Here is a 12654-nt window from a genome sequence, read left to right as displayed (position 1 = left end):
TTAAGCCACATTTCTGCTGAAAAGTGATGGAAAGTTTGTACAAAAGAGTGAATATGTGGCAGCAAAACCATGGAGGCCACTTGCCCTATGTGTTATTACGTACATGACCCTATCCTATAAACTTTAAGATTCAATAAAAATATAACAATTTAAAGGAAAAAAATGTGTTTTTTATTTAATTTAAATTGTGCGTTAATAAACTGCTCTATCGTATAACTCTCCCTTTTTACTAACCCTGAACTATCAGCTGTCAAATGGGGTTTTATTATGGTTGCCAACATTTTACTGCACGAATGTTGGTAAATTCAAAATTTGCGTCAATTTTGGGACATCTTTTACATAGAAATGACAACTATGATAATTTTTCTAGCAATGTAAATTTTAATAAATTGCTCAGATAATATATCACCTCTGTATTTTTGGACAAATTTGATTTCTTAGTGATCTAATACACCAAATGATAGCATTGCAATTTAAATTGATTGGCATTAGGAAATAACGCATATAAAATTGAAATGATTGCATTAAGATGGCTAAGAGAAATTAAAAAAAAACAAATCACAGAATCATTAAGCAGTGTCCTTCAAAGTAAATCAGAATGCTTTCTTTATAATAATTTAACCAGGATAACGTAAGAAATAACGTATTGAGAATTGAAATGATCGCATGATTAGATACATTTATCAGAAACTCATTTAATGTCCATTTTTAAAAATCGTTTTCACATTTTTATCCATTATTAAGGTTTAGTAAGGAAAGTAGAAAAAAAAAATGTAAGGATTGAATACATTTTTTTTTCTTCAAAATTTTTTACAACTGTACATTTGTTTTCAGTCTTTTTTTTGTTTTCAAAATACTGTTTTTTAAAACATTTTAAAGTATCACAGCGTATCAATATAAAAACACTTGGTTAATCTGAAGTTGTTAAAAATTTGGCAATAAAAATTAATTTTGATGCATGGAATTTTAAAAACAATAAAATTAAAGAAAAATTGTAATTTTAATGAATGATTAAATAAAAATATTTCAGAAGTCTTGAAATACATTTTTTTTAATATTTCCCAATAAAAATTTATCAAGCAATTTTATTAATTATTTTTAGTAAGCATATAAATGTTTTGTCTTAAAATGCAGAGATTGTACAGAATAACAAAAAAACAATATAAACCTGATTTAAAATTCACAGAGATAAAAAAAAAAATGCAGAAATCTTTTATTATATTTTAATTGAATACAACGCACAGCAGTAAAGACGTTAAAAGAATAAGCTCTTTATAAATAATTACCTCATGTTCTTTCAAGACGCATAGTATAAAAATAAGCCATTACGAAAAACAAATTAAAATTAAATTATTTTTTGATTATATTTTTACCTTTTGAGATGATATTTGAAAAGTATATAAATAGGAAATTTAAGGAATGAGAAAACAGTTCAAATTACCACCAAATTATTATTAAAATTTTTCGAATTAATCCAAGTTCTTACTTAAGTTACTTTTTTGCTTAAAAGCATAAAAAGTCTAAAGAAATATGAAAATAGGGTCTTGAATATATTATACTATCTTCTTAAAATATTGACAACAAATATAGCGAAAGTTTGAAAACCTTATTTTTTATAATCTATCCTTTGTTGCCAAGTAAACATAAAAATCACACTGTATACTAATATATTTTTTTCCAAATAAATCAGGTGATTGTGAAATTCTATTAAACAAAATATCATACTTTCGCTACATCCTTTATAATATTGCAGCGTAGATGTTTTATTATTTATCTTTTTTATTGAAAATATCTTTTTTGTATATAATACAACTTCTTTTAGAAGCGACAGAAAAACATGTTTTTGTGCAAACAGTGTTGTGCATTGCTGATGTTTAACCTTCAAAACAAAAAGGGAATACGTAAATAAAAAGAATAAGAATACAGAATTTGCGAAATTCAAGTGAAAAAAATAATTCCTTTATTAATTTTAATTTTTCATATTTAGGATCTTATTTAAGCAGAGCCATTTTATACACAGCTTCTAGAAATTTACATGAATTTATTCTTTCTTTTTACAATAATTGATAATGAAGGGTAAATTATAAGAAACCAATGTTATTATACAACTTAAAAAATCGTAGTATTTTTGAATTTTTGTGAAATTGCCAAAGAATTGTCTACAAGCGAAATTAATATTTAACTAAATCCTTTTGAAAATTCTAATAAATAGATTTTTATGTTAATAAGTGAAATCGAAAATTATGCATTGTTCATGTTTAAAATATAAATATTAATATTGAATTTTGAAAATGACTTTTTTATATATATACAGTTCAGCCTAAAATAATATTTTTTTAAATTAATTCTTCAGAGTTTTTAAGCAGTTTTTTTTTCTAATTCCGTTATTGGCTTTAAATATAAGAATAATTTTTCAACATCATTTATGATTCTTAAGTTTTATTCAATGTATGTAAATTAAAAAAAAAAAAAAGATTATTATTTAACTTACTAAGTAAAGGGTTAAGTTATTTTTGTTGAATTAGTTCCTGCATTTTTATTTCTCCTTAATGTCTCATTGAAATGATATATATTCATGATTTTAGATGAATGATAAAAATGAGTCATCTTTAATATGTGAGAATAGTTGAAGAGTGCACTTTTACACAATGGCCTCAAATATTAATGCGTATCTATAATTAATTTAGTCGAAATTAAAGAAGAATATGATACCAGGGCTTAGATCAAAAATGAGAAATTGCGTGATCATCAAAGAATAATTTGTATGGATTTAAAAATGGCTAAATTTCTGATTGGCCAGTTAAGCGGCTGTGCATATATCTTAATTCCTTATGTTTATGTGATAAAGGAATTAAAATGCTACAGGAAAAGAATAGTTTAGAAGAGGGAATATATTGTTAGAGAAAGATACACCATTTATGAATACTTAATCAGACGAGATGAAATCATCGTGCCTCTTCTGTCTATACAGTAGCTTACATATATTGTCCAATATTGTATCACATTGAAGAATATACACAATATTGTATAATGATATTAAATATTGAATAATATAATATCGCAAAATTTTGTACAAAATTGTATATCATTCTGGAATAATATAAAATTTATGAAAGGTTTGGAGCAAAGCATGCCTTGACTGCAGATAGATTGAAAAATGACTTGAATATTAAGAGAAAAACCGAAGAAATTGTTGATTGTCTTTAAATCAGGGAGATATTAATCAATATTCATATCTAGGATTTCATGAATAAATAAGAAAATATTGCAAATCGTGAAACTGATTTGTCGGTATGTCAAGAGATGGAATCATCGTGCCTTTCCTGCTTATTTAGTAGCATACATATATTGTGCAATATTGTACTACATTAAACAATATTTGTGACACTATATCATCCAATATTACTGAATATTGAATAAAATAATATCACAAAATATTATACAATATTGTAATGCATTAAACAATATTTGTGACACTATATCATCCAATATTACTGAATATTGAATAAAATAATATCGCAAAATATTATACAATATTGTGCAACATTCTGGGATAATAATAGAATTTATGAAAGGTCTGGAGAAAATTATGCCTTGATTTGCCGATAGGTTGAAAAATACCTTGAATAAATGCGGGGAAAACTGAAAAAATCTTTGATTGTCTTTAAATCAGGAAGTTCTTAACCAATCTTTATATCTAGGATTCCATGAATAAATAAGAAAATATCGAAAACCCTGGATCTGATTTGTATTATTTGTCAGTATGTCAAGAGAAGGAATCATCTTGCCTTCCTTCCTATCTAATAACATACATGTCAATATTGTACAATACTGCATTCTTTGCATTGTATTAAACAATATTAGCAATATTGTACAATATTGCAGAATATTGAATAATATAATATACCAAAATATTGTACAATATTGTACATCATTCTTGGATAATATAACGTTTCTGGATCGATGAAAGGTCTAGAGAAAATTATGCCTTGATCTATTGATAGGATGAAAAATGCCTGGAATAAATAAGAAAAAAAAAGCTGAAGAAATCTTTGATTGTCTTTAAATCAGGAAGTTCCTAAACGATCTTCGTATCTCGGATTCCATGATTAAATAAGAAAATATTGCAAATCATGGATCTGATTTGTCAGTATTTCAAAGAAATTTCTGGGGAACAACAAGCTTGATAAGGTTGTTCCCCAGAAATTCAACTAAACAAAACTGAATTAGATAACAACAGGCCTAATAATTTAAGAGGCGTGGTTGATAATATAAATATAAAAGCACATTTTAATAAAAATCATCATGATATTAGAGAATAACATCATGAAGATTTCAAGAGAATGTAAAGTCATTGGAAGACAACAGAATGGCTACTGTGTGTTCACATTATTTCAGGTCCTTTTTGGATATGTAAAGAGATTGTGTGGATAAATTTCATTGAAGAAGGAGCCTTTTCGAGCAATACAAATAAGAGTTCCTTCTGTTTTTATTTGTTTTCTTTTTCAAATTCTTTTTTTTTTGTATTTATTCATGGGCTCTCTGAAATTAGTGTTTTCCTCCCCTCATATAAGATCATTTCTTTTTTTTCTCACTTAACTAAAAATATTTCAACATTTGTTAAAGAATTTAACTTTTATATCTTAAGCCTAATTTGATATGTTAACGTAACTATCTGTACTCCACGCCTTGCAGCTAAGATCTAATGTGTAAATACTAAAGCCCATTTTATGCATGCATTTTCAACACATAAAATAATATTCTTAAAGTGAGTTAAAATTAACCCTTAACAAAATTACATAGTGGCTTATTTAATAAAATTACATTGAGTAATATTTAAAGAAAACCGACGAACACTTAAAACAGTCTTCCTTTGACTTTATATGACTGAATAATTATAATTATCTTATTCTAGATCATAATTCTTCAACCAATCAAAATTATTTTGCCTTTATCTAGAAATATCAAATATCTATTTTGAATTAACATGCAGCAAATATTTAAATATTTACTCACTTTTGTATTATAAGTTCTTAAATTTAAATGTGAGTATATTTTCAATATCCATAACGGATTTCTTTAAATTAAGTAAATTTGTTAAATAATTTTCTAATTTGATAATATCTCGATATTTGGAAAAGATATTCCGTTATTTTTTCCAGTTTCTGCATATTACTTTTTATATATTTTGTATGCACTCTCAAATTTTAAATTAAGCCTATCGAGATTTTAATATTCACTAAATAACTAAGATAATAACTATGACATTAATATTTTTACTTTATGAGAAGCTGTTAGCGAATGCAAAATTTAATATGAAAAGATGCGTTCATTTTAAAATACTTTTCTTCAATTTGATATTGACTTGTTTGTATAGCAAATTATAATCATATTTTCATTTACTTTTTCATAAACTGGAGCTTTTAACTGTGTATATATTTATTATCTATGACAATACTCTATTTTACCCTTTTAAGAATTTAATTATTATTCATCTAAGTAATTTAATGAAATTTTGATTATATTTTTCTGGCGCCATCTAATAGTGAATTTTAGCTTTAAGAGATTTTAAGATTTCGTAACATTTATAATTAAGAATCAAATATTAAAAACTCAAAAGTAGGAGATATCTGAATTTTAAGAATGAAGTTAAGCGCTCTAATTAATGCACATTTTAAAAACTGCTTTTAGTAAATTTATTAAATATACCTATTAAGATTCCCATTGAATGCATCATTTGCTTGCTTTGTTTTTAAGCATTAAATAAATCATTTGCTTTTATCTGAAATTACCAGCGGTATCAAATCCTTTCTATATCAGCAATAGGAAATGAATTCATATCTTACGTGTCGCCTTACCAATAAGTTCATAAAGTAATTATCACAGTGAATAAAAAACCTCCCCTCATCTTACAAAATCTTGAATATTCTTAATTGGTGTTAGAAAAGCTGTTCTTTTATTTCCTCCAACTGTATGGCATTATGTATTTTCTTACTAATTACCAGTTTGCATCTAAAATTAGATAGCAAAAAGAACACGAGGAAGACTACATTCAAACTAGATAAATGCGTTCCCCTTTTTCTTGATTATCTCATTTCGGGTACATAATTCAATACTTCTGCTCATTAGCAAGAATTACCATAAGAATGTCATCATTTACGTTAATTTTGATTCATATCCGGCGAAGTTTTGCTCCAGCACAGAACGAAGAAAACCCTTTGAAAATAATTGAGAAACACAATGCGAAAAGTATGATGATTATTGATGCCGATGAGTCTAAATAATGAAGAGTCTTTATCGATTTGGCGATTTAAGAAAAAAAAATTGGTGATGTTTGAAAAGCTTATGTATCGGATGCTGAAAGTCAAATAATTTTCCAAATTAATCTTGCTACTCTATTGGGTAATTATAAAGACGAAAGTGTTAGTGTTTTTTTTTCCTTATTTGTGTATTCTCTTTGTTAGCGATTTGAAATTTTAGTTATGATTAAGTTTTGCTCAAACAATGGTGATTTCTTAAATAGTTATTGTTCCATTTTATTAAAATTAAAGATCACGATTTATTCTTGGATATAAACGAGTTACTCATAATGAATTGTAGTCGTCAAAGGAAACTTCATACTTCTTTAAATAAAGATACGTTCCTTGTAATACGATTAAAACGAAAGAAAGTTGCTTCTCATTTTAGTTACTTTCTATTATTCATCAAAGTAAAGTTTAAATAAAATGATAAATAAATGTTGTTATAATGTGAGAACATTAATTTTTAAATTATGTGGTATCAATCCAATAGAAAAAGACCATGTTCTCACATGACTCATATTCCCAATCATCAACATTTAAAAAAGCATTGGTTTTCGACCATCTCAAAATCGCTCAATCAAACACTTTTTTTTTTCCCCTAGAAAATTTTAAAATTGAAAAAATATATATATAATGTTTAATTTTTGATACTTGCACTCGCTATTTCGCTTTAATTTCCATTTTCTTCTTTGTGTTTCTTCGGGGGATAATTTCTTATGACCAAGTCCTTTATTGGCCATACGGGAAAATCGGATATATACAAGATATTCGCGCAAAGTTGTAACTTTTTGTCGGCGATAAGTCGCCCCATTTGGCGACTTATCGCCGATAATTGTCATTTTCTAATAACCGTATATGCTTATATTCTTTGTCATTTTCTAATAACCGTAAAATCGAAAAATTGATAACTCAAAAGCGATAAATCGCCAATTTTCTGCCCATGCCTTTTGAGTCTTCAAATACCCAAAACCAAAACAAGATCATGTTCTCATTCTAAAAAAAAAATTATTACTTGAAAAATATTTTGTTTCATAGGTTTCAAAATTTACAATATATTACTTTAATCTATTTTATACAGAAAAAAAACCATAATTTTTAAAAATGTAAGCTTTATATTTCACACTTATAAATTTTTTTAGAAAATTAGATAATATATAGGCTTTAAAACAATGCTATGTTCGGAATCACTTCATATTGATTTTTGGTATCACTTTGAGCCAATTACTTCTATAGTAAGCTTTAATCATCAATACATACTGAGACACTTCATCTTAGAAAGCCTTCAAATTTTTCCTCCATTTATCTAGATCTACGTTGTTTAATTAATTATGGTATCAGTAATTATTTAAATAAAAGCAATAATTTTACCTGTGATTTTCTGAATTTAAATTCGTTTTATCTACGTAAAGTGTTTATTCTGCATTATCACATTACCTTCTCGCTCCTAATTCTATACTTAACATGCTTATATGAGTATGATCTATATTGAATGATCACTTTTCCGGAAATATTAAGTAAAAGTTTTTAAAAACTTAGATAACTTATAACATTAAAACAATGATACGGTTGGTTTTAATCCTTTATATCAATGTATATTGAGGCCCTTCTTCTTACAATCCCTTTTTTTTTATCTAGATCTACATTGTTTGATTAATTATGATATCAGTAATTATTAAAATAAAAAAATAATAATTTTGCCTGTAATTTTTTTTTTTGAATTTACATCCGAATTGTCTATGTAAAATTGCTATTATGCACTTTCACAATGCAGTACTGTACATATCGATGCTGTACTTAACACGCTTACATGAGTTTACCAAAAGTAAAAATCATTCAAGTAGAATCATTCAAAAAAGAAGAGAGAATTTGAAAAGCAGGTCCAGCAATGATTTTTCTGTCAAGTATTTCACAACTAATATTGATCTAAAAATATTTCCTATTTCTAAATTTTTTTTTCTACAATCTATATAATGTTACGAATCTGTGTTGCGGCTTCACAGCATAGCTGGTTCCACAGGAGGTCCCAGTGCTTGGCGACAAACTTGGCGATCATTTGGTGACTTGGCGACGAATTTGGCGATTTTGGCGCCAAAATAGATTATACCCGAAACATCTAGAATTTTCCCGATCCGTCCAATAGGAACCGAGATACGTTCCTGATTGGTTGAGAGGCCTCTAGCCCTGCCTCCTGAGACCTATAAAAGGAAGCAGCCGCAGCTGCCAGACGAGTCGTGGACCAATGGAGTCGAAAGGTAGTCGGGATCGACGAAGACTGCAGTAGAGACTGCAGACAGTAGAGATTGCTGTATGCTGCTGTTTATGCTGTTTTGCATGCTGCTGTGTATGCTGCACGTCTCGGCTGAAGATAATCGTCTTTTGTGCTGTATATAGTTGTCGTCTTTGTGCTGTCCTGTGTGTCTTCGTTTAAATAAACGTCATTGTTTTATTTTCTACTGCCGCCTGCTGATTGAGCGTTCTCCACACCATATAACTCCCACTATCCAAACGAACCCCGGGAAATTTCGTAACAATATACATGTGTGACCCAGAAACTGCTGCTATTACTTATTTTCGAATGGCAACAAACCACCGTACAAATCTCAGAATGCTTCATTGAACGTTTTTACAGCTGCATTGTATTCAACGTTCCTCTTAACGTTCAACGTAATTAAGTGAGGTGGAAAATATATTTAGAAATGATCTGGCGAGTATTTACCTTATCACCAATATATCCCATCATTCAGAGGAAAGAAGACAGAGAAGAAATTAAGAAATAATAAGATTCAAACAGAAAACTAAATCGAGCGTAAAAATAGGCTTAATCGTCTCAGGATGTGTAATCGCTGTAGTTAAACTATTGTAATTTATGTTCATGTTTTCCAAAACAATTATCTTAAAACAATAGTCTTATTATTTATTCCCTCATTTGATAATATACAAAAACAATTAGCAAAATCATGTAAGTAAAACAAATTTTTTGATTTATTTAAATGTCTAACTATTTTTTTTAACTCTATATACATCAGCAATAGAAGTCCTTTATTTTTTAGTCTGTTCTGCATGTTTCGTGAGGTATTAAAATATTGTATTTAATTTCGTATTTATCCTAAGAAATTCATTCGTATTGTATTAATGTCCAAATTTATATGCTTTTTTCAATAAACATTTGTTATAACTTTTAATTTCCTTATGGAGGTGTTTCTGAACTAATGATGGTCGATTTCTGGCATTAAATCGTCTTTCATTATGCACAAAAGATACCCATTTTGAATTTCAAAAAAATATTTCCTTTTATTTTCGAGAAATAATTCGCGCCTTTTCTTTCCATGCATTTTTTTTCTTTTTCCTTTTATATATTTCAGTTTGAAATGTTCTTGTATTTAATATTGTATTATATATATCAAGTAAGAAATAACTAAATTATTTGGTACAATGTACCACACCTTTGTAGTAGCAAGATTACAACGACATCATGGAAGTTGAGTTTTTAAAAATACGGATATAAAGATTCCGAAGAGTACAAAATACTTTAGGAAATTGATAAAGAAGCTTACCTCCTCTTACATGCACTTCTCTGCTCACTATAGACCCAACTGTATTAGCTGCCAAACATTGATAGACTGTGTCATGAACGTCCTGTCTGTAGTCATTTCTAGCGAACGGTGGGAATACAAGTGTCCCATCTGATCTGGTGTACCGTAGACCTGGGACATCCCGTGTATTTCCCCCTTCTCTTGTTTGCCATGTCAATCTGGGTGTCGGTATACCATCAGCATTACATCTCAATTCTGTGCCACTACTGTTAGAAAACTCCACCCTGGAGGAAGGTTCAGTTCTAAAGACTGGTCCTCTTTGGTCTTTCCGGCTTGGTTCTCCCAAACCTACAAAAAATAGTACATGTTTATTAATTCACTTGAATTTAATAAAACTGAAACAAATAGAAATAAAATGCAAATTTTAATTTTTTTTGCAGTTTAATCCGATAGATGTCAGCACAAGCAATTTATAGGTAAAATAAACTGAATCCAGTTTCTTTTATTTGACATAATTGCTTCATGAATATAAAAACAGCTTTGATTTCTTTAACTTATAATTTCTTAGTAATTTTTTTATTAACAACAGCCTTAATAATTACATATATATATATATATATATATATATATATATATATATATATATATATATATATATATATATATATATATATATATATAGTTTGCTACAAACGCGTGTTTAAACGAAATGCAGAGTCAGTAAATAAAAAATCAAATATTTAACTCATATAACTTTAAAATTCCGTGTTAAGGATTAATTTACTATTAAAGTTGGTTTTATTAAGGATAAATTTACTATTAAAGTTGGTTTAATTTATTGTAAAATATATGCTATACAGAATATTTTATAACAACTTTTATTATTTCAACAATACATATTTAGAAGTCTATGTAAGTAAACTATTTTATGCTTTGCATATAGACATTTCTTAACGAATTGAATACATGGAAACATTATACCATACATTATTTTTATGAATAATTTTAATACATGACATTAGAAATGACTTCCATATAAATTTTTCACTACATTTTCTGCATTTTACAAGTCCTAAGAATAACAAAAGAGTGCTTATATCGATAATTTCTTTAATACACCATTATCAGAAACGTTCATGCATCGATTTTTGATAGTAAACCAAACGAAGCTTTTAAAAAAGCAATGGTATTAAATAGATAGAAAATAAGAAAAGGTATTTCAGAAATATATAATTTTAAATTAAAATATGAGCATAAGATATCTTATATAATAGAAAGAAAATAAAAAATGAAAAATCATTTACGGATATGCATAAAATAATCTCATTTTCATTTTGGATTTTAAAAATGAAATAAAAACATAAAGCTCATATTATTCAGAATCACTTTAAAAGGGATTCTTTAAAGCTTTGATTAAATTTGATAAAATAAAACTAGGATGAAGTTGTAGTAACTATCAAATATACTTTCTTTTCTTTCTTTGTGAAATGCCGTTAACTTTTTGTAATGAATGAATTCATCAGATAATTCGTTCCACTTTGATAGAGCAGTAGAATTCCTTCCAAATGCACCATCATCACAACAGAAGAAAATAGAATTTCCCTTTTTCATTTTATTAACTATTAAGCAAGCATTTATTCTAAAATGGCGATTTAATAAATTAAGATCGGAGCAGTTTTTAAAATAAAATAATGCAATTCTTTTGAATTCAACTCATTTAACACCTAATCCACTTGCTACTACTCTGAAAGTCAATCGAGCAAGAGCAGGGAATAAAAAGTAATTCCAGTTTATTCCTGGAGGAATAGTTCGTCGCTTCTAAAGCATGTACTTAAAAGTTGAAAGATATGATTTGATCAAAAATGGCTTTTTTATTCCTTTTTCTAGCTGTAGGGGAAATGCAAGAACTTCTTGGAAAACGCGAATAACTCCTCCTGTAAGGGAAAAATGCGGAACAAAATTAGATTCCACATACCAAGTCCGATTTCTAATTCTGAAGATGTGAATGAAAATAGAATGGAAGTTATTTGAGGGGGCATCAGCAAATGAAAAGAAGTATCTGATACTTTTCCCCAAAAAACATGATTTTATAACAGAAAAAACATATTGTTAAATGTAAAATATTTTTTTTAATTTTAGGTAAATTTATTTTATTGGTACGAAGCAATTTCAAAATTTATAATTTTTTTGACGAACAAGAAAGAAAAAAATATTTTATAATTCTTCCAATGAAACATGGACTAATATAGGACAAATAACATAATAACAGGACAAATATATTACTTAAATGTAAAATATACAAATATGGTTTTTAATTTTAAATATATTTATTTTATTAATACGAAGTAATTTCAAAATTTATGATTCTTTTGATGAGAATGAAAGAAAAACAAAAAGATTTGATAATTATTCCCAAGAAACATGGGTTTATAACAGAGCAACTATATTAAGTAAATGTAAAATACTTAAATGCTTTTCAATTATAAAGAAATTCATTTTATTAGCATAAAAAAATATCAAAATTTAGGATTCTGTTGACGAATAAGAAAGGAAAAAAAAAACATTTGATAATTATTTCCAAAAAACATAGATTTATAACGAAACAACCATACTTCTTAAATTTATAATATTTAATTTTTTTAATTTTAAAGAAATTTATTTTATTAGTATAAAACAATTTGAAAAATTATGATTCTGTTGACGAATCAAAAAAGAAAGGGGAAAAAATACATTTGAAGTTTGAACGCTCATAGCATATCTCCATTCGCCAAACATTAAAATTCTACCAAGTTTATATATTTTTCTGAATATGACATCAA

At 27.2% G+C, this 12654-nt stretch overlaps 1 protein-coding gene across 4 annotated transcripts in view; it reads right to left on the bottom strand.

The window, feature by feature from the left end:
- The window catches only part of LOC129957597 (cell adhesion molecule Dscam2-like), a 929106-nt gene that overhangs the window by 648874 nt on the left and 267578 nt on the right, over positions 1 to 12654 (bottom strand). For all 4 annotated transcript variants that reach the window (XM_056070014.1, XM_056070015.1, XM_056070016.1 and 1 more), the window contains exon 2: positions 9857 to 10183. In XM_056070014.1, the coding sequence (XP_055925989.1) occupies positions 9857 to 10183 (327 nt within the window). The remainder of the gene's footprint in view (positions 1 to 9856; positions 10184 to 12654) is intronic.

The sequence above is a fragment of the Argiope bruennichi genome, chromosome 11 (genome assembly GCF_947563725.1).
Source record: "Argiope bruennichi chromosome 11, qqArgBrue1.1, whole genome shotgun sequence".
Classification (NCBI taxonomy): Eukaryota; Metazoa; Arthropoda; class Arachnida; order Araneae; family Araneidae; genus Argiope; species Argiope bruennichi.
The sequence above is the reverse complement of the archived record's forward strand: the minus strand, read 5'-3'. Positions and strand labels throughout refer to the sequence as shown.